Source organism: Cricetulus griseus, chromosome 4, assembly GCF_003668045.3.
Source record: "Cricetulus griseus strain 17A/GY chromosome 4, alternate assembly CriGri-PICRH-1.0, whole genome shotgun sequence".
Classification (NCBI taxonomy): domain Eukaryota; kingdom Metazoa; phylum Chordata; class Mammalia; order Rodentia; family Cricetidae; genus Cricetulus; species Cricetulus griseus.
In genome coordinates, this window is record NC_048597.1 from 38,997,139 (window position 1) to 39,020,101 (window position 22,963).

Sequence of the window (22,963 nt, forward strand, 5' to 3'; positions counted from 1 at the left end):
TCAGACGTGTAAACAGATAAATATATCAAAGAGCTAAGTGCCAGGGCTGTAGAAATACAGAGGCAGCAATGACTAACATTGCCTAGGGGAATCAGGAAAGGCTTAAAAGACAAATTGACATGGGAGGTGGGTTTTGAAATATGAGTAGGAACATCTCAAGCAAACAAAGGCATGAGTGTGGGAGGTATTTTTCAGGCTGAGGGAATCGCGTATGCAAAGGCATGGTTGAGAAAGACTGCTGTGGTATGTTTGGGAAACAGTGAGTTCATGAGAGAATGTTGAGATTCAAAACCAAAGAGGGGCAGGGATAAAGCTAGATACAAAAACATAAAAGTGATCGCAGTTTCACAGACTTGCTTTCACTGGACTTTTACTGGGAAGGTACAATTACTTCAGCACAGGTTTCTGTTGTTGATGTTGTATTTTTGTTTCATTTTTAGGAAACAGTCAAATGAGTGTATGTGTGTCTCTGCCCTCACCCCTGCCCCCTTGTCTACGAACCTTAAGATGAATAGAATTCTAGAGAAAGGAAAGAGGAAATCAATTGTATGACAATGGTTATAAATATCGTGTACAAATGTATGAAATGACTGGGCTAGCTAAAATGAAAACCATACAAAAAGGAAGGAGTGTGCATTCTAAAGAATATTGACATTAAAGCTTCTATCTGTTTTGAGAATGAAAAGCTGGAGATAGCCCACAAAATTAATTCAGACTAAGAAGGCCTCTTAGAAGCACTCATTGTCCCTCTCATTGTTTTGACCGGCTGGGGACCTCACACATCTTAAGCACTGAGCTACATCTCTAGCCCAAGTCCTCTAACTTAAAGGGTATAATTTCCCTATGGACTTTAGGAAAATTAAATCCATGCAATCAACCACTGAAGAACCACCCAAATCACCTTCTATGCTGAGACTACTTTCCATTCTTTTAGTACTGTTGACCCTCATGAGAACTTTGCAGTTGTCATGCTATATACTAAGACTAAAATGTATCCATGGTCTGGGAGAACAGCTCAGCTGGTAAAATGTATCCTTTGCAAGCATAGGAGGTGGAGTTTAATTCACAGAAACTACACGAGGAACTAAATTTAAAGCACCTAACACACATTAAGAAAAAAAAAAAAAAAGCTAGGGATGTTGGCAAATGTTATAATCTCAGTACTTGGGGAGCAAAAGACTCACCAGCTAGCCTAGGCAGAAAACTTCAAAGTCAGTGAGAGACCCTATCTCAATAAACAAGGTAAATGGTGCCTGAGAAACCTGACACTTCATGTTATCCTCTGGCGCTCAGAGTACACACACACACACACACACACACACACACACACACACACACACACACACACACAGAGACACACCACATACATGCAAAAGCACATGTGTAGACACGTATGCACATACATGAATACAAATTACAGGCCTGGAGAGATGACTCCGAATTCAAGAGCACTGGTTGCTCTTCTAGAGGACGCGGGTTTAATTTCAAACACCCACATGGTAGCTAACAACTATCTGTAACTCCAGTTCCATGGGATCCAATGCCATTTTCCAGCCTCTGAAGGAAATGCACACAAGTGGGGCACAGACAAATGCAGACAAAACAAACACCCATATATAATATATTACAAATAAATAAATCTTTTTTTAAAAAATTGAATGCCTTAGGCAGTCTTATTCTTTCACATTCTGGTGTTGTCTTCACTAGTATTCGCTGACCTTGTCTTTGCTCAGTACAGTCCAACCACTACTGGCCTTGCATTCCCTACTGGCAACCTACACTTACAACTGGATTTAGTGTAGATATTGTGTCTAAGAAGCACACTAAGAAAAGTTCTAAATAATGACATTTAAAAGCTAGAGAAGTGGTTCTCAATCTGTGGGTTTTGATCCGTTTGGGGGGGTCACATGACAGGCATCCTGCATGTCAAATATTTGCATTGCAATCCACAACAGTAGCAAACTTACAGTTATGAAGTAGCAACAAATTAATTTTAATGGTTGAGGGTCACCACAGCAGGAGGAACCATATTAAGGTTCACAGTATTAGAAAGTGTGAGAACCACTGAGCTGGAGTTTTATGATAAAATAAAATACAAAACATATATGATATCCACATGTAGATGAAAATTTCCTATAACAGGCATAAGAGATCAGAGGTGGAGAAACCCCCATTGTCATGGGTTTGCTTGTTCCATAGAATGTTTTATATTTCTGGTGAAAAGTGGCATATGTACATGAAATAAGTCTTTTCCTGTTGCACAGATCCTAAATGAATGAGTTGAATGTTTAAATGATACCTGACTCTGGCTCACTGAACAGGGCATTGCTCATCCATCAAGATATAGATCAGCCCCACGTAACCAGTTCTCAAAAATCAAAACAAAACAACAAACAAAAAGACTAATCGAGGCCACCAGCAGATTTCGTTCTCTTCCCGGGATCACAAAAAAAAAAAAAAAAAATGCTATAGGAGAAAAACCATGTTGGTCTTCAAGCTGCCTGCATGAGGAGAAGTGGAAGTGAGGAACTGTGTACACACCTCCTGCTCTGGGGAGCCACTTCCACCATGCAAATGGAGGAGGAGGTACTTAGTTCTGGAGGCAAAGTGTCAGAGAACTGGGATTATCTCTGTAGAAATGAGAACACCTAGTGAAAGGTGGGCTGAGGATTCCTTTGTTATTTTCAGGAAGACAGGCAGATGAGCCTGCTGAGATTCCGTGGAGTAGAAAGATGGGTTTAGGATAATCCAGGCTGGTACTTCCTTCACACAGCTATTCTTGAAAGGTTGACAATTTTTGTAGAAAAAAAAATAATGATTTATGTTAAGAATTTTTGCCAAGTTCTTGTTTTAATGACTATTAAAACTGACAGCATATGACATTACTCTAATCACAAGGCTAGATGAATCAAAAAAGCTTAGTCCAATATGAATTCCTGTGAATTTCTATTTTTCTGCTTTTTCTCATTCCTCCTGGCAAGGACAACAGCCAAGAAACAATGAAGGTAATATATTGATTAAAAATGTGCCTTAGGAAAAAGTGTAGTAAATAAAGTTGAAAGGAGTTACTTAGTTCTCCACCTTCCAAACCTACTTAACATTGACCTTGTATACGGGAGAAATAAATACATTCACATATACTTTTACTTTGTCACTTTATTCCACATGGCTTAGAGAATAAAACAGCAGTAACAAAGCTTCATTATTCCACACAGAATCAGTGCACCTGATAGTGACAAGAGCAAACATTAACTGGTACCTGCATGTAATGCTTTTCCTCTGCATTATTAATTTAGAGGAAAAGGTGAAAGTAAAACTAGATTACCCGGTTGCATAGTATTTCTGTTTTGTCTTCTGTTTGTTTGTTCTTGTTTCCTTGACCTGGTAATCAAAATGTTCTGTTCTACACAATCTGGATGGAAAGGTGTACTAGGCCTTATAATCATCAAAAGATAAACAGGAAATACATTTCATGTATCTTATTTTTCCTGGTTGGCACACAGATCATGCATGTATTCTTCACGCTTTCATACATGAAGTATCATGGCTTTCTCATTTACCTCAGCATGCTACCTTCTTAGATCATACAAAAGCATGACATTAAGTTGGAAGGAAAAGAAGGCAGAAGATAAATTAATTGCTTTGAATTGAATGGGACAATCAGAAGAAGGAAAAAATAATTTAATATTTCATAGCAGGAATTGGTAATGATGAAAAGAGCTGCCCCAAGGTGGAAAAAACCTGCTGGGTGTTTTCACTCTTCTATCACTATCCCAGAAGCTACAGAAGGTAGTTGGGAGAAATGAAAACATGTGCCTCCATTCTGAGTTAGGAAAGAGAATCTCAGTAATTCATATCTATCTGTTTATCATGTTGAGCACTGTGGTCCTCTCTACACTCACTTCTCAAGCTACCCCTGGCTAAGTCTTTGCCTTTGCCAGGAATTGGTGAAATGTATGCTCATTATGCCTGAACTCAATATTTACCTCAGCCTTAAAAATTTTAAGAAATCACTGAAATATACCCCCCCACACACATTTGAAATATGGAGTCTCAAAAAATTGAGACGTACATTCATTGAAGATTTTCTAGCTGGTATGTTAATTCTTGGACAGAATTGTTCACTTTATTATTTGGGTTCTGTGATAGTTTTGGTTAACATGACACAAACCTAGATGTAACATGATTAATAAAAACCTAGAGACAGGTATTGGGGTTCAAGCTGAAGATCCGAAATGTAAAGCAGCCAGCCACTAGAGAGCTCTGGCCTCTGAGACCAGTGCTCACACTGAAGGGGCAATCCACTGAACCTCAGATTGCATCTCCAGACCACACTGCTCTCTACCAGTCCTCAGAATCCTAGACTGCCCTCCAAGACTGTACTGAGCTCATTATATACTCTCTAGTGTTGGGATTAAAGTTGTGTGCTCTGTTGCTCTCTTTTTTTTTTTATACTGATTCACTCTCATGTAGCCTAGGGTAGCCTTGAACTGAGAGATCCATTTGCCTCTGTTTCCTGAGTCCTGAGATTAAAGGTGTTTACAACCACTGCTCAGCTCCTATGGCTGTGGCTAGGGTTGCATTCAGATCTCCAGGCAAGCTTTATTAGATCATAAACAATATATCTTTGTACCAGATATTTCTGGTAAGAAGGAATCTCAATGGAGAATTTACCTTCCTCAGAATATCCTATGAACATGTCTATGAGATTTTTCTTTGATTTCTAGAATTGATATAGATGGGCCTGGCCCACTGTGAGCAATACCATCTCTGGGCTATGGACCTAGACTGTGTAGGAAAGGTAGACAAGCAAGTCAGAGGAAGTCGGCCAGTAAGCATTATTTCCCCATAATCAGTGCTTCAAGTTCCAGAGCCCCTACTATGGCTTCCATTAATGATAGATAGAAACAATCAAGCTAAATAAACCTTTTCTTCCCCAAGTGGCTTTTAGTCAGTGTTTACCACAGCATCAGAGAAGCAAATAATATCAGATGCCATTCTCTATAACAAGAGAAATCTTTCTTAGGCCCAGAAATGTTTACCAACTAGTTATAGAAACAAAAGAATCCATGATCATTGGTTAAACTTCATCTCCTCTGCCTCCTGTTAGATAGCTCGACTGAATGACTAATTCTGCCTATGTCAACCAAAGCATGTTCATGTTTTTACATCTTTGTCTGCACAGCTGTTTTAATATGCACTGCATTTTCTCACAAGCTTCTCACCTTGACGTACAATCATTAGGTGAATTTCCTGCCCTTACAAAGAAAAATAAACATATTAAGCACCAGGAAGAAATCTTATAATGCTGGACAATAAGTTAAATTAAATATTTGTCCTAAAGTGCTGCAAGCCGAATAGGTTATGAGTCATCTATGTTTGTGGAATCCATTGCTCAGAATTATAACTGTACCAAATTCACTCCATAAAGAACACAGTATAAAGAACACCAAGGCTTAAAATCTTTAATGCTGTACTAAGTCTGTAGACCTTGCAATATTGGTACTGAATCCCTAATCTTGCCTTAGTGAAATGTAATATGGAACATTATGCAGAATGTTTGCTCTGAAAAGAGTTTGGATAAATGTGCTATATTTAAAATTGATTAATGCAGTCTGATATACATCCTGATTTTTTTATTATCCTTAGAATTTTAACTTAAAAGTTACAGAATGTCTTGTATATTTCCTCTATTTGCAAGGGGTTCACTGCATTTAAACAAGAATGATACCAAAAGCTATGGAATTTTTTTATATCCTTGACTCTTGAGACCTGTATTACCTCATTTGTTCAAAAGGTATTTTAGAAAGACTTAGAGCAATGGTTCCCCTTTCCAATCTACTATCTTTAAAAACATTTACACTACAATTCATAACACTAGCAAAATTACACTTAAGAAGTATCAATGAAAATAACTTTAGAGATGGGGTCACCTCAACATGAGGAACTGTATTAAAGGGTCACAGCATTAGGAAGGTTGAGAACCACTGCCTTTGAGTGTCTACAAAAGGAAGTAAAGCTTCAGGCTACATACTGAAATTCAGCCAAAAGAACCCCGCCTTCATCTGATTGTTAAGTACCTAGCACAATGATTTATTTGTTCATTCACATATTATTGAATTCGTTAATCAAATACTATCATTTGCATTCTCTATGTTATCTGTTTCAGACAGAAAATGAAACAGAAGCAAACCTCTGCCTTCCCTGAGCTTTCACTGCCGTAACAAGACAGACAATAACCATCAAAATATGTGTTTAATATACTTTATACTATATGATAATAGAGTCTGCAGGGAAACATGAAGCAGGAAATACAGAAAATCAGTATCAAGGGACTGGGATGCAGTTGAAAGCTTTTATAGTTGTTCTTGGAAACCTTAACTGAGAAGACAAAATAGGAGCAAGAGTCTCACAAATGGTAATGTAGTGGTTTACATCAACAGCTGGGGAAAGATTTCCAAGGACAAGAAACACCAGTTGCAAAGGCTCTGGGGTGACTGCTATAATTAGGAGCAATGAAGAAAACACTCTTATTTGAATGGCTATAACAATACAGAAATAGGAAACTGGAGTTCAAAGCAAGCCTATTAAAGATGGAAAAGACCTGATTATTTTATTTGTTATTTAAATTTATATTTATTTAATTATAAATTTATTTAAAATACATTTTGAAGATTGTTAAATTTCTTGAATGTCCCTGAACAGTATTAAAATTTGCATATTTTTACTTGAATTATGTGATCAATGAGTCTTGATTCAGTCTTACAAATATGGTTTTGATACTTAAAAAGTCTTCGATGTTCAGGAATTATAGGTGTATCCAAGAATTGTGGGGGTCTGTTAGGAGGCCTGGGCACTCTATGAAGCCTCTGGTAGTGGATCAGTGTTTATCCCTAGTATATGAATGGACTTTGGGAGCCCATTCCACACAGAGGGATAATCTCTCTGCCTAGACACTGGGGGAGAGCCTAGGCTCTGCTCCAAATGATGTGACAGACTTTGAAGATCCCCCATGGAAGACCTCACCCTCCCTGGGGAGCAGAAAGGGGATAGGATAGGGGTTGGTGGGGGGGCAGAGGAGGGGAAGGAGGGGGAACTGGGATTGACATGTAAAACAAGCTTGTTTCTAATTTAAATAAAAAAGAAAGAAGAATTTACTTATACTACTGTCATGTTAATCCAAATATATTGCTTATAACAGGGAAAGCAGAATGGATTACCAAGGCTGGTACTTAATATGACTTTGCAGAAGACCATGGTATCTATGGTGGTTTGTTTGTTTTTAACAATGAAATATACATTTCTTTTATTACTTCAAATTAGAAACAAGCTTGTTTCACATGTCAATCCCTTCTCCCTCTCCCTCCCCTCACCCACACCCCTCCTATCCCACCCCGACTTACCCCCCACCCCATCCACCCTCCACTCCCCAGGCAGGGTAGGGCCCTCCACAGGGGCTCTGCAAAGTCCACCACATCATCCTGGGCTGGGCCCATGTATCCAGGGCAAGAGTGCATCCCTTCACGTGGGATGGGCTCTCAAAGTCCCTTCTTACACCAGGGAAAAATACTAATCCACCACCTGTGGACCCCTAGAGTGCAGAGGCCTCCTCATTGACATCCATGTTCAGGAGTCTGGATCAGTCCTGTACTGGCCTCCCAGACAGCATCTGGGGTCGATGTGCTCCTCCTTGTTCAGGCCAGCTGTTTCTGTGGGTTTCACCAGCCTGGTACTGACCCCTTCGCTCTTCATTCCTCCCTCTCTGCAACAAGTTCCTGAGTTCAGTCCAGTGTATATCTGTGGGTGTCTGCCTCTGCTTCCATCAGCCACTGGATGAGGGCTCTAGGATGGCATAAAAATGTCATCATGTAATGAGACTACATCAGTGTCATTACAGGGGAAGGGCATTTAGGTTATCCTCTCCACCATTGCCTGGATTGTCCATTTGTGTCATCCTTGTAGGTCTCTGGAAATCTCCCTAGTGCCAGATCTCTCATTGGACCTATAATGTCTTTCTCTAATATGGTATCTCTCATCCTGCTCTCCTCTATTCTTCCCCCAACTCAATAGTTCTGCTCCTCCATTTCCTCCTCTCCTCTCCTCTTCTGCTCTCATTCTGGCAGTACCTTCTCCCCTACCTTCATGCTCCCAATGAGCTCAGGAGTTCCTGCCCCTTCCCATTCCTGGGGTCCATGCATTTATCCCCTAGAGTCTTTCATGTTTTCCTAAGAAATATACATTATTGTAATATGTTTGAGTTATTATTTGTCTAACTGGTATCACTTAAATAAATGATTGTATATAACAAAGAGAGAGTTTAGTATATAACAAAGAAATGGGGATGACTCTAGTGAGTTTCTGGAACCAAGCTGAAATTTCTCATCAGGCTTTGTATTTTTGCACATACACTGAGTCACGTTCTGCACTCTCAAATCTAATCAAGCTGTTGATCTCAGTGGAAATTCTAAATCATCTAGTGACCTTTGAGGAGAAATTCTCACATTATGTTAGATTTTTTGATTCAGTTTTATGCATTTACTGAAAACACTAATGAGTTATGAGTATTTTACACACTAGGAGTTTCTGACATCCGTTTTATATGGTGCAAGCTCCATGGCCGAATGGCTTTGCTGGATTCTTTCTCCATTCCTCATGTCTGAGACAGGAAGGAAAATGACTAAGTGGATTTGTAGTTGCACTGAAATAGTTATCTGTGTCCTTTTGTACCTAACACAGAACACACTGCAATCTGAAATAAGAAATGATTATTTACCAAAGACTTTGAAAGTTGTTGCCTTCCTGAGCTCCTATGGTATCTTTATTACAACTTAAGGTGTGAGCACTGTTTCTTATTTGATGAACGGTGTTAGTTTCAAAAATAGAAATGAAGTAACTAAGTGTAACATGAATAATAAAAATTCTGAGATAGATATTGGGGTTCAAGCTTCAAGTTGAAGATCAGAAAAGCAAAGCAGCCAGCCCCGAGCTTTTCCCTCTACCTCAGGCTGAAAGGGTAATCTGGCTAGCTCCAAGAATCCTCAGACTGCTATCCTGTCTCCACCAAGACTCAAACTGAAATCTCAGACTGTTTCCTCTTCCTTTTATACCTCTCAAATCCTGGGATTAAAGGCATGTTGTTCCAAGCACTGAGATCACTTCTTGTGAGATGTTTCTCTTTAAGACTGAATCAGTTTCATGTAGCTCAGTGTGGCCTTCAACTAACACAGATCCATCTGATTGTCTCTTGAGTCCTGGGCTTAAAGGTGTGTGCCACCACCATCTAGCTATGTGACTAGTTAGTATGAGTGCTGGGGTTAAAGGTGTGTATCACCATTGCCTGACCTCTATAGCTTTTCTTTCTGAACCCTCAGGAAAGCTTTAATAAATCATAAATACTATATACCACAATTAAATCTGTTGGAATATGTCTTAAGAAGACAGATAACTATGTAATTTCAATACATATCTGGAGAAATTTTGTAAATAAATTATTTTTAAAAACTCAGGATACAGAAACAAAAGAGTTGTATCTTGTGTTTATGTAGTCTTTGTGATCCTTGGAATTTTTATAAACCACCAAGGCTTAATAGAAATCCTACTTAGTCTTCTATATCAGTGTATGTCATCAATGTATTGTAAGCACTTACAATGATCACATACTAATTCAATATCTGGATCCTTTCCTGGTATTCTCCTAGATAACAAATAACCTTTTCTATTATTTTTTCCCTTGAAGATTGTCACTTCATATTAAATAGGTTGAAAATCCCTTATCCAAAGTGTTTAGGTCTTGGATTTTAGAGCATTTTGTTTTGTTTTTTCATATTTGTATAAATAAGGAACTGCTTTGATGATGGGGCATAGGTCTCAGCACAAAATTTATGCATTTATCATAATTGATTGAAGCTTCATTCTTAGTTCCTATACATTTGGTCCTATCAAAAATGTCTTGAACTCACAGCCTGAAATAACATTTAGATAATATTTTGGAGGTGGGGCACTGAGTCCTGATCTCAGTAGACCCTAAATAGGAAACATCTTTGTATCAGAACACTTCTTTGAGTACACCCTGACTGATGATAAATTATTTTATGTTCTGTTCTATAATGCAAGTTTTTCTTATGTTTTGGGCAACATGAAACATCTCAATCTTTCACTGTACCTCTTGTGGTGAGGAATACCAATCAGGATGCTCTGAGCCAAAACTAAACTGACAAATATCTTTGGGGTGTTACGTATTCTTGATTTTCACACAAGTGTTGATGCAGCTAATAGCTTCCCCTCTTAATAACCAAGAAAGGAGGTCCTCAGCTCCTGTTTCCTGGATTCTGAAAGACAAATTCTCTCCTGTGATGGTACTAATTTTAATTGCCAACTCAATACAACCTAGTATAATCTGATACAACCTAGTATAATCTGAGAAGAGTGCTGATGTTGGATTGTCTAGATTAGGTTGGGGTTGTCTAGATTAGTTTGGGATTGTCTAGATTAGGCTGGGATTGTCTAGATTAGGCTGGGATTATCTAGATTAGGCTAGGATTGTCTAGATTATGTTACCCAGTGGGACTGGCTATCGGGGACCTGTGGTTATTGTTAATTCATGTGGGAAGATCCAGATTACTGTGGGCAACACTATTTCTCAGGTAGTGTTTCTGAATTATATAAGAAAAGAGAAATCCAGCTGAGCAGTAAGCATGCATGAATTATGATGCAACTGACTACTTTGAAGTACTGCTTTGACTTCTGGGCAATCAGGAACTGTAACTGGGAATTTTTAGCTGAATGCCTCCCTACTGCATTACTTTGGAGTTCACATTCCCTTGTTCACTTCTGACTCTTGGCTATTATTCATGAATGAACATCATTTCCTATAGACAAAGTCTCCCTCTCCCCACTTCTCATGCAGGGCCTCACAGACCAATCAGATAGTGTTTAGTGCCTTATTAATTTCCTCAAGAAAAAAAATCTTTGACTCTAGCAGAGTTTATTGAAGTTTTGAGAAGATGAAGGAATTTATGTTTAAGTGGAGACCCCAATATTTCCAAAGGCATAAAGTTATTGTAACCCAAATCCAGTGAGCAAGGTAAGTAGGAATTCAACACTAGAATCATAGAATCCTGCCTAGAATTCTAGCTTTGTTACTGCTTTGAATCATTGGGTAGCCTTGTGGAAGTTATTTCGTGTTCTGGCCCTCAGGTTCTTGTAAGTGAAATACTGATAGGGATTTTTTGAGGGTGAGTAATATTTAGTAATTCATAAAACTTGAATGGAATTTTTCTAACATGAACTTTCAATAAAAGTAACTAAAATAATTTTAAGGGCCTCTGATGGTTTCCAAATCCCAGCTAATACAATCTGACCTTGTGTTGTCCAATGTTTTTATTCTTATGCCACACTCTTCTGCTAAATTCCTATCTTGATATTTTATTATTTTATCTAATGCAGAACAATACAACTATTACTTTTTGTGGTCCTAGCAATAGATGAACCATGGCCTTTGAAGTTTTTATTCTGAGCAGTTTACCAAGACATTTCCCACTGTAGAACATACTCCTCTTCGGTGGACATTGTGAACATAATTGACTATAAGTTCAATATGCCATAAATGCATGCATAAATCTGGTGTGCATATGAATGCATATATAGACAGCTGCTTCCAGAAGTGGGTGCATGCTTCATATCTGTAATTCGTATATTTTGATGTATCTTTAAAATGACTTGCTAATGTGTCATCACAATTTAGTTGTGAGAGGTTGGCTTTTGATCAAGGTCACTCAGTAAGTGCAAATCAGGGACCTCCCTAGGCTCTGTTTATTCCCCAAAGCCCATCACCTTCTACTGTGTCTAGCCAGTGTCCTATTTCGATCTCATTAACACACAAGAACCAATCCAATGAGTCTGGAGCAATGGATATTCCCTTTTGCAAGTGAGGAGATAGAGGCTTTGAGAAGTTGAATTGACTATGCTCACCAGACAATGTCAGAGGCAGGATTAGACATTCTGCCTTTTGCCATTTGTACAACCATATGCTATGATAAGTTTCACCTCAAAATAATCAGTCTGAAAATCAAGGAGAAATATAAGATGATTTGTTCTTAAACAGCCAACTTAAGACTGGCTGCAGTTAGCAGAAAAATTCCCTTAAGGAATAGAGTAGGATTCCCAAGAGCATGCCAGCAGTTTAGCTCTGTGCATGGAATACAGAGTTAAGGGGCATTTGCCTCCTAGCATTTAGCCTTCCTGTTGATTCATAAGATGCAAATGAAATGTAAATGTTAAAACCCTGTGGGGAAAACTACTTATTTTCAGAGGAAAAATCTAAGAGAGCCATCCTAGAATACTGTAAACGCGAGGAGAACTAGACAGAGAGGCGCTGGGGGAAAAAAATCACAGAAGATGGAGTTTAATAATTTCAAGCACGAAAGGAAAGGAATTCAAAGATCAGGGTCTGCGTGTGCGCTTGCGCGCTCGCGGGTGTGTGTGTGTGTGTGTGTGTGTGTGTGTGTGTGTGTGTGTGTGTGTGTGTGTGTGTGTGTGTGTGTTGTATGAAGCTTCTGCCTGCACACTCAGACACCTACATCTGCACTCACAGGTAGCTGGTCTTTTGAAGATCCAGCCCTCTGTGACTAGTTAGCATTCTCTGCTGGAGACTGGCTTCTCACAGGGGATGACCCTGCCATGCTCGAAAGACCATTTAATTCCCTGGCGAGGTGGTTCAGGGACCAGGATTTTATTATGCTACTGGCATAAGAGTTGTAATCCCACATTCCGGAGTTAGAGCCACTTAGGGCCCCAACAGCTCCACCCTGGTGTTTTAGAGGAAAATATTCCTTCATGCTTTCTGCCTGAACTGAAAGCGACACGGATTCCTGATGCTAAGCCTGGGAGGAGGTCGAAGCTTTAGAAATTGCCGGAAAAGCCTGCCCATCTGCTGGGTGCCTGGCTTTCTAGTATGGACCAGGAGGAGTTGGCTTTTAATCCGAAGAACTCTGGATTTTGTTTTGTAACTTGAAATCGTCGCCAATTACAAATAAACGTGACACTTTTTAAAAAAGGGGACATGGGGAAATTCCGTGCGACGAAATGGGGTATGGTAGAGAGTTCCAATTGTCACCGGGAGGGAGCTGAGGACTGAGGGAGGGGGCAGAAGTCTTTTTTGGCTTTTTGGTACTGGATACTTGACTAAATGATCTGCTCTGAGGAGGTGTGCGCTAGCTGGGAGTAGGGGGAGAGAAGAAAGGCAAGCTAGAGAAGTGAGGAAGGAGTTTGTCCCGGGGGAGAATTTTTGTCTACCAGCCAGTCGCCCTTTCCACCTTTTTGGACCAGTCCTGGTCCAAGAGGACCAAAGGCGCTCGCTCGCCTCACCCCCACGGGGCTGCCCCAACAACTCTTCGGAAGCTGAAGGCGGTACCGTCGCCGAGGAGAAAAAATCGCTAGGACTGAGCCAGTGAGTGGGCTTCCGGGTGCAAGAAGACAGCTATGTGACTAGGCGGAGCGGAGAGCAGATGGTCACAGACTGTGTGTCATGGGGGCGCTGAGAAACCCCAGGCAAGATGCAGCCCGCGGCAAATCCAGCTCGGCGGTGCCTAGGCTCTCAAGCCCGCTCCGGATTGGCGGGTGTGCCCTAGAGGGCGGAGTCAAGGACGGCCCCGCCCACCCGAGCGCCGGCTGCGAGCGGGGCTGGGGCGTCATGCTCTCCTCGCATCCGGGGCCGCAGGCTCGGCTCGGTTTCCGACTCGGTCCTGCAGCGCCTCTAGGCTGCCGATCCGTGCTCCAACCACCTGCTCCACGCTGGGCGGGAGGGAGGAGCGGGAGGAGGAGGAGGAGGTGGAGGAGGAGGAGGAGACAGGCAGCTTACACACGCCTTCCAGTCCTCCACTCAGAGCAGCCCGAGCCCGCGGCCGCCGCCACTGCTCCAGCTGCCGCCGCTCCAGCCACTGCCGCGGCTGCCACCTGAGGAGACCCACGGTGCGGACCCAGAGGCGCTGCCCCGCCGACCCCTCCGAGGTCCCCGTGACCCGTGCACGGCGCAACTCTCCTGGCTCTTCTTCTCATCTCCTTTGCAAGCAGAGAAACTAACAGAAGAGAGCAGCCAAAAAAAAAAAAAAAAAAAAAAAAAAGGACCGCGTCCACCTTGACTGACTACTGAAGCGTCTCCTGGAATAAGAGGGTCGCCCGTCCTGGGAGCAGCAGCCAAAGACGCTGAGGGAGGGAGGGCGTGGAGGGGGAGGAAGGAGTTGCGGGTTGAGCGTGGGGGAAAGTTGCGTGTGGCATAGACCCGACGGCCCAGCGCCACGATCCCCGGGGGACCGTGTGTCTGGTAAAACGCCGCTACCCCTTGAGTCCGGACCCACGAGCGAGCGGGCCCCGTGGGCCCGGGGACGACGCCCCCTCCCGCGGCGTGGACTTTGTCGGTGGCCCTCGAGGAGGAGGAGGAATATGGCCCCTAAGGTGTCCCCTTCTTGCCGTCTGGTTTTCTGCCTCTTGATCTCAGCCGCGGTCCTCAGACCAGGTAAGCAATGGCCTGTGAGCAGCCCGACCGACTGCCGCGGTTGCTGTGGCCCGGGGGCGGTTCCCTGGGTGGCCTGGGACTGTGCGTCCAAGCGCGTGCTTAGGAAAGTAAGGGAGCCATATAGGCGCGCGGGGACACGGACCTGTCCCTGGGAACAGGCACTTGTGTCACACGTTTGAGGCTTGACTGGTCTGTTCAAGTTTGGGCGGAGAGAGCGAGCACTGAGAAAATCTCCAGCAACTTTGGATGAGGCTTCGCTTGAGGCTGAGGAGCCCCCAGGATTTGCTAGACTCTCTGCCCCTGCACAGTCCCTCCAGTCCCTGGGTGTCAAAGTCCACGTCGCTGAACCCAGGGCAGTTTCCTTTGGCTTGGCTGTGAGCTGAAATAACTGCCTGCACTTTGTCATGATAAATCCCCTAGTAACTTCCTCTTGGTCATAACGTGAAGACCCGGGAGGCAAAGCAAGGGAAAGGGAAGGCTTTTCATCTCAGGAAAAAAAATTTTAAAAAATATTAACACTGAAATAACAGCTGCATTGTCTGGTGGGTGGTGAGTGTAGGGTTGATGGCAGCCGAGTCACGCAGCATGGACTGGGTTAGCAGCCAGGTTTGTGAGCCCTGTGTGAGGGATGTCTTGATTTCCACACCCAGCGATAGCGCCTCAGGTCTCACTTCTACACTGAGTCCTCGAAGGAAGACGACAAAATTCCCACCAACCAGACTATCTTGTGGGGAATCCCTTGTCTCACCCCAGGGGACGTCCCTGGCCCTTGTGTCCACCAGCTGGTTTGCAGGTTGACACACCATAGTCCTGCTCTGCCTGGTATGCTCTCCCAGTCACTAGCCTAAGTGGCAGGTACTTTTCCCTAGATCTAACCCTTTCAAGTTTTGATTTTCAACCGTTTAGTGGATAGTTGGGGGTTAAACTACTATTCCCTGTTATTTTGGCTTCTGCCTCTTTTTCCCTCCCCCTTTCTTTAGTTTTAAATCAAGGAGAAGGAAAAAAAAAAAAGGACTCACTTTCTTTTCCCATCTTTTATTCCTGTACTCCCCTTCAGTTGTTGGCAAGCTGAAGCCAAAGAAGTGGGTTCAAAGGCTAGGAATCTTTCCCAGGAAGGAGAGGAAAGGAAGGAGGCCATACATAGCAGGATTTGGGAGCCTCTACTCGTGTGTGTGTGTGTGTGTGTGTGTGTGTGTGTGTGTGTGTGTGTGTGTGTATTTGGGAGAGTGAGTGTAGGAGGTTGCCTTCTCCATATCTCTTTATCAAAGTTGCATTTCTGGGTGAGGTAATGAACTTACTGTTTCTGAGGCTGAGAAAGACATCAGTGACCAATCTCAGGCTCTGGGGCGGGGATCCTAAAACCCAAGTAGCCCCAGGTTTTAAGGCAGGTAGGGCTTATTGAAATCACCCAGAAGATGAGCGCCCGGGGCATCTCTAGTCTTGCACAATGTAGTCTCACTTTTTCGGGATCCCAATGTAGGATGGGGGAAGGGCACCTTGGAACCCAGGAGAAGAGTCAAGTAGAGAGCTTCGGGGCCAGTTTGTGAGCTGTGACAATACACACGCCTGTCTCCGCTCTTGGCTTTAACCCTCTCCCACCAGGCTTCGAGACTGTCACTTCCATTTCCACCCCGACTGCAGCACACAGCAGTTAACCTTTCATGCGGTTGCGCTGGAATTTATTTTCAGTTGGCCCCGTCGGAAAAACAGGTTTTTCTTTGCTCGGAACTGCCAAGAGGGGAGAGGTTCCGCTTTCAGACCTGATGGTGATTCTCTCTGCACCGCAGGCTCCAGTCCAACCACCAGCTGTGCGCTTTCCCGCAGGAGCGCGCCTGCTGATCCAGGGTCGCAAGCCACAAACCCCCAAATTCGCTTTCCCCCTGAATGATAGCGCTGACGTTGTACAAACTTCTCCATGGAATGTCAGTGTGCTTTCAATGGATTGGTTATGGTTCTAAAGGCACAGGGTCTCCTGCCAGTGAGTCCTGGACTGTGTGTCCTCTGCAGAGTGGAGCCTTGGGAGTGAGGTACTGCCTAGCTTCATCCCTGGGGCTCATTTCCCTGGTTGCCTCCTTTCTGGAGCAGTTTTAACAGTATGTGTCAGGTGCCAGAGGACAGATGCTGCTCCTGCGGGTCTTTTGACTTGTCGATACCACAGTAGTCACCCATATGTTTTAGGCCTCTTGTATAATCTGTTTTCAAGGTAGAGGGAGGCAAGACTTGCATCAAGAAAATCTGAATATGATAAAGGCAGTGAAGTGTGTGCTCAGCATCCTAGGTGGCAAAAAAATCTCATTATTCTTGCAGAAAGAGCGTCAGCCTGTGGTGACATTTTGTACTGCTTTAAAGAAAGCTTTCCTTGGTTGTTTGCAAGGAGGTGTGGCATGGCAGTTAACTGTTTCTTCACTTGAGCCATCTGAGCCCAGCCCTCTAAGATTTTTTTTTTTTTTTTCATTTCTCAGGATACAAGGTTCACTCCAAGACTTAAGGACACACAGAGCTGTTCTCAGTGGGGCACAATGTTTATCGGTTTATGTCACCAGGTCTGGGGGGAAAAACAGCCACTGAAATCATGTCCTTTCAGATCATTCACGTGGCATTATTAAAATTTACTAATTATCCAACTACAAACTGCTTCGTAGCCACTATAGGTTGTTGTTTGTTTGATTTATTTAATCCAATAACAGTTTACAATGTAATGGAGTACTGCTCCCAGTAAATTGCTTTTCTTGGCTTGGCTCAAAACCTACATGTACACTCAGGCACTTGAACATGACAAGAAACCTTTTGGGTCTTCAGCTTTCTCCTGTGTAAAGCCAAAAAAAAAAAAAAAAAAAAAAAGGAACCATGAATCTATTCTTTGAGACTTCCTCCAGCTCAGACACTGTTTCTTGTATCGAGGTAAAAACATTTGGCATGACAGAATCATTTTTCAATAATGTGTTTGTTACACTCTCATTCTAGGCAAAATTCACATGCCCAATTCTAGTATATTGCTAGAAAGGTTTCAGTGTGTATCCCAATTGCTAACTTTCTCTCTTTTTCTCCTTTTATAAATTCATGATAACCTGTTGTGCTTATTATTCGAGGGCCAATTAGGAAAATCAAAACAAAATGAGATGGGGGTGGGGGGTTGTCTCCCATTCACCTAGCAACAGCAAAGGCTTTTCACCTTAGAAAAGCCTGGTAGTGTACTATCTGCCTCACTCTTAACTGCATGTGTAGTTCTAGAATTAGGTATAAGCTGGCTGGTACCCAAATGCTCATATAACAAAATACGAACATTTTACTTGTTCTACTAACCCTCATGGTACTTGTATGTTCAGGGAATAGAACACACCAAAACTCTCATGTCATTTTAAAAGCTACAGAAATCCAAGCTATTTTGCATTGCTAATTCCCAACTTTTCTGACATTTTAGGATATTCAAGCTCACTTTTTTAGTGGTGGAAATTCATATGCGAATGTATGTATATCATTGACTTGTCAAGAAGTAGGCAGTCAACCGTAGCCCACTCCATAGTCTTAAGTACTATTTATATTGAAGCTGGTATTACAGAGTTCAATTTCTTACCCATTCTGTCTAAGAATGCTGTGACCTTGAGAACTATTGTTGTGCCCCTGTTTCTTTCCCATCTACAAATTTTTTCTTTTATGTAATTCATGGTTCTGATTGTAGTGAGATTAATCATTCCATAGAACTTCATTTTTGGAAAGTTTTAGCTGTAAGATGTGCTATATTGTCAATAAAATATTTTTTAATCTCTTCCACTTATTTATCATTTTACTGTTTTATTAAAAGGGGCCAAATGCTTCTTTCTTTTCTTTTATCTTAGTCCCTTTTTTATATCCCCAAGTCTCATGCCATTAAACCAAGATCTTACTGAAACTGAATGCTGAGTTGTAAGCATTTTTTTTCATCTGTAATAGCAGTATTTTTAAGGTAGTATTTTGAATGTTTTATGATCATGGAGCCTTATAGTCCAGACACACCTCTTTCTGTTCTGACCATTTGTTTAACAGCAAACATCAAAGAGTTCTATAACTCAAGTAGACACATCCCATTTATATCTGGTATTATGGAGGAGAGTCACACAGGTTCCCCACATTGAATATAAAAGCACATCTGTGCCTTTGTATGGACAAATAGAATCAGTTCCTTCAAAGTGTTAATTTTGTTCTTTGTTGTTAAGTTTCCACACAGCTCCATGCCATTGCTGGACTAAGACTTTTGTGACGTACAAAGAATTACATCATTCATTGAAATAACAAAACTACCAAGAATATTTTCTTGGGAGTCATGAAAAATTAATGCTTGTTGATTGTTACCTTCAAAATTCATCTTATTTTATTCTCAACAAGAGCTTAAAAGACTGGAAATATGTCCATTTCTACTTTTATTTTCTTTCTTATTTGAGCAGAATTTTCCTTTCCCCATGGAGAATGAGGTGAAATTTGAACAATATATATATATTCTACATGCCATTTGACAAAGCTGTAGCCTATATTTATTCAACTACTTACTCTATGTAAAGTTACATATTTATAGAGTTCTAAATATTTTCATTCTACTAATTATTTATTTAAATGACAATCTCACATTTTTTTCTTTTTGTTGTTTGCTAGAGTAGCATATATTTTAGAGAGAACTGATCAGAAATGCTGTGATATTTAGTCAATGTTCAATGGTAACCTATTATCATTGCCTATTATTGTAGTGTATGTTCCAAGAATGAAATTAGCTTTTAATGCTTCTTCTTATTTATCTAGTCAGTTCTCAGAGCTGCATGCAGTACGCACCAATCCTAATCAAAGGATTATTTCATCAATAATGAAATCAAACTATGTGAAGAATAGATGGTTCAGGAATTGGGTGTCTAACTTCTGCCACTGGCTTCTCCTTTCTCCTCTCTGTTTTCTGTGTCCCTCTACAAAGTGAGGTAAAATCTTGGTCAAAGTAAGACTACAAGACTAGAAACATCATTAGATGTAACTAAGTTTTATAGTGTTTTCAAGTAGTAGAAGTATCATGGGCCCTTGACAGTACAAGGAAAGCATCCTATGGCCCTGCTATTTCATCTAATCTTCAAATTTGTTCAATCGCATGTCAATCACTTAGATGGAAACACTTATTTCCAGATTAGGTAAGAGTTTGCTTTCCCTAAGTGACAGCTTTCTTATCAAGTTTATTCCGTTAGTTTAGATGAGTCTCCATGAATAAAGAGGTAGTTCCTTTTTCTTGATATAAGTTGGCTTGGCAACTTGATAGGCTGATTCCCCAAAACCTATTTACATGCCTGCTTTTAGTGAAAACAGTAGTACTTCCAGTGGATTTCAAAGTCATTTTAAACAGTGGCAACTCATACATACCAGAGGGAGATTGAATTAAAATAAATTTATAACTACTTTATTGTGATGATATCAACCGAGAAGTTATATAAATTTGTTTTAAGATATTAATGGGCATTCCAATTCAACATTTTGGGAACATAAATCCCAATGATACTCTCACTTCATAAATTAGTATAAATAGACTTTTTTTTTTCTGTGCTGAGAATCAAACCAAGTGCTTTTCATAGTTAATGCAAGCAATGTACTACTGAGTTATGCCTAGCCTGATGGAAATAGATTTTTATCCTCATAGAAACAGATTTTTTTCTTAACCCATGAGTATGTATTTTCCAGGATTCTAGGCTCTTTCATTAGAACTATAAATACTTACATGCAATTTATGCCTTTATATAAAATAAGCATTGCGATAACCAAACTGTGTTTTGGCATTTCTCTTCCCTAGTATTTATCTGTGCTGTGGCCTTTGCCCTATTGTATTAAGATATGTGTTACATGTCTCTTATCGGACCATGAACTTTTACAATATCACATATTATCTTCAGTCCCACAAAAAGCTGGACACCTGCCTTCTTCCTCTTTGCACAAAAACATATACAGAGCTTTGTAGGTAGCATCACCTCCTACCCATGAGTTGACAAATGTCTCTTCCCAAAGAGCTTGGAATATAGGGTATAGTATCACTCCCTGAGAATAAAACTAGAAAATATAACCATACTGAAAGAACAGTTGCCTGGGGGAGAAGAAGGAAACCATGAAGGCACACAAGCCCTCTTGAAATGTAGTCAACCAGCATGGTCCAGGTAGTAGTTGTTACATACCTGTCTAATGCTCTGTGAGCACTCCTTTTCTAGGTGTTATTGAGATTGATAAATCCATCCCTAGTAGGGTGACCTTGCCTTCTGGTGTAAACCAATGCAGGATGGACATAGAGTATGCCTGAGGTTCTACTGGGTCTGATGATTGGTAGATTGGTTATAATGGTGTCTCAGGTTATACCTCACTTGTTTCTGCCAGAATACGTCAGTGTACGGGCTGTGAAAGTTAGAAAGAACAGTTCATTAGTTTTGTGTCTTTGTTTCCCTATTTGTGCTGCTGGGAGTCAAACCTAGGGCTTAATGTATGTCAGGCAAGTGCTGTAACATTCAACTTCAGACACCTCCCTTTGGCTTCTGGAATGAAGTTTAGATAACAAGTTATAGGGACCATATGCTCCATTTGGGGTGCTGAATAGCCTCTAAAGAACTGTGTAAAACGCTTTGTCCCCAGGGTGTCAGTACTGGTAAGTGACAGCATTTTGGAAAAAGAGTCCTAGTATGAGGCCCTTAAAATTACTGAAGGCACAAATATGGAGTAGCTTTCTGTCCTAACTCACTTTCCTTCCTTTTCTTCTCCCTGGCTCATGGCATAGGCAGTTTATCCTGTGGTATTCTATTGCCATGAAGTACTGTGTCACCACTGACCCAAAACAGTGCTGCAAACTGAATTCCAACTGGAACCTCCAGAACTAAGACTCAAAACCTTTTCTCTTTATAAGTCAGTTATCTCAAGTGTTTTGTTATGGTAGTGGAGAACTGACTAGCAGAGCATAATTATTACTAATTGATATATATATATATCTTACAGTACTTAATCATAAAAAATACAGTTGTCATCCTGAAAAAGCCCCTATGCCTAACATTATAAATTTAAATGTCAGTCATAGTGAAATATCACCAAGGGATCTGAGCTTGATTCTTGTCAAATACAAGAAAGACTGAGTTATAGCCTGGTGTTGTAGTGAGTTTGCTGGTCTAGATCCATAGTCAAAAGAGAGAGGAGGCAAAAAGAAAGTGTGTGTGTGTGTGTGTGTGTGTGTGTGTGTGTGTGTGTGTGTGTGTGTGTATAAGAGACAGAGACAAAGAGACTGGGATGGGCGGGGGTGGAGGTGTGGCTCTGACTTGGAGACAAGTGGTACATGCTCCCTTTGTAATGAAACTAACCATGACTAAAAGATGTCACAGACACGGGGATATTTGAGGTTGTTTGATACTTCCTTGCAACCTGCTAGTTTGCTTGCCAATATGAGATGAAGAAACTCTGTCATACCAGTACATTTGCTCCATCTCCCCTAAAACCAAAAATTATGCATTTAATTATATTGGGACATTGTGATGAACAGTTTGCCATTCTTGGAAGTGTAGGTGTTCCTGTATTTTTTTAAATTGTAAATAGAGCAACAGACATTCCTCTAGATCCTGTTTTCCATATGAACAATTATGTTGGAAGGAAGATGTGTTGAAATTGAAAGTGCTGAGTTAAATATACTACATTCATTATTTGAAGAGAAATTCTAAATTTGTATTTCAAAAAAGGCATGCTCCTTCTATAACTGTGCCATTGCCATATATCAAAACTCAACAATTGATTTCATATAGTCAAAAGATATTGGAAAATAAGGTTAAGAGTAGTGAACATACATAGACATTGTAATATAGAGAGCAGGAGCAGAAGCTACGGATGTATTACTGCCTGACTTCATTGTACACAAATGGAGCCATAATGGTTGAAGGGAAACCTGATTCAGGTGTTTTTTTTTTTAAATCATTGTTCTTCAAATATAATGTGACACATATAACTTCTTGAGCACCTAACCTTTAGAACACAAGTTGTGTTTAGGAGCAATGTTTTCTTTCATTCACAACTGTGGAATCAGAGTGGCTGGCCTGAAAGTCAATTCAGAGGAAGCCACGTGTGTGCCTTAAAAGTCTTTGACACTCCTTTTCCTTACACAAGTGGATGCCAAATATTTGTGTTCATTCACTGAAGGTACAGCACACACCCTGGGTGGTCTAACTAACGCCATTTGCAATGCCAATACAAGAGAATTTACTGAGAAAACTTCAGGTATTTTTAAGTAAATTGTATTTTGAACAATTCTTCCAGCAATTCGGTGGGTCAGACTCATCATATTATTTTTTGTTCAAGCTGAAAAATAGCATTCTTCACAAATACTGAAGAGGTTAATATGATTAAACACATCTCACCCTGTAATTTTGGGTCTATTAAGAAAGTACGAGTGAAATATACTTCATTGTTACTTTTGTATAGAAAAGAAAGCAT

General features: G+C 41.0%; 1 protein-coding gene and 1 long non-coding RNA gene across 4 annotated transcripts in view; one reads left to right on the forward strand and one right to left on the reverse strand.

Annotated features, from left to right (window-relative positions):
- The first annotated feature begins 13,867 nt into the window (after window positions 1–13,867).
- Window positions 13,868–22,963, forward strand: part of Alcam (activated leukocyte cell adhesion molecule) — a 182,812-nt gene continuing 173,716 nt past the window's right edge. For 2 of the 3 annotated variants that reach the window (XM_027412518.1, XM_027412519.2), the window contains exon 1: window positions 13,870–14,512. In XM_027412518.1, coding sequence (XP_027268319.1) covers window positions 14,440–14,512 — 73 coding nt within the window. In that variant the 5' untranslated portion in view covers window positions 13,870–14,439. Of the gene's footprint in view, window positions 14,513–22,963 lie in introns of all 3 variants that reach the window. The other variant, XM_027412520.2, reaches the window with a different exon arrangement.
- On the reverse strand, window positions 16,949–20,875 carry LOC113835336. The gene is made up of 2 exons (XR_003484821.2): window positions 20,683–20,875; window positions 16,949–17,318 (listed from the first exon to the last, which is right to left on the reverse strand). It is a non-coding gene; the product is annotated as an uncharacterized LOC113835336 (long non-coding RNA).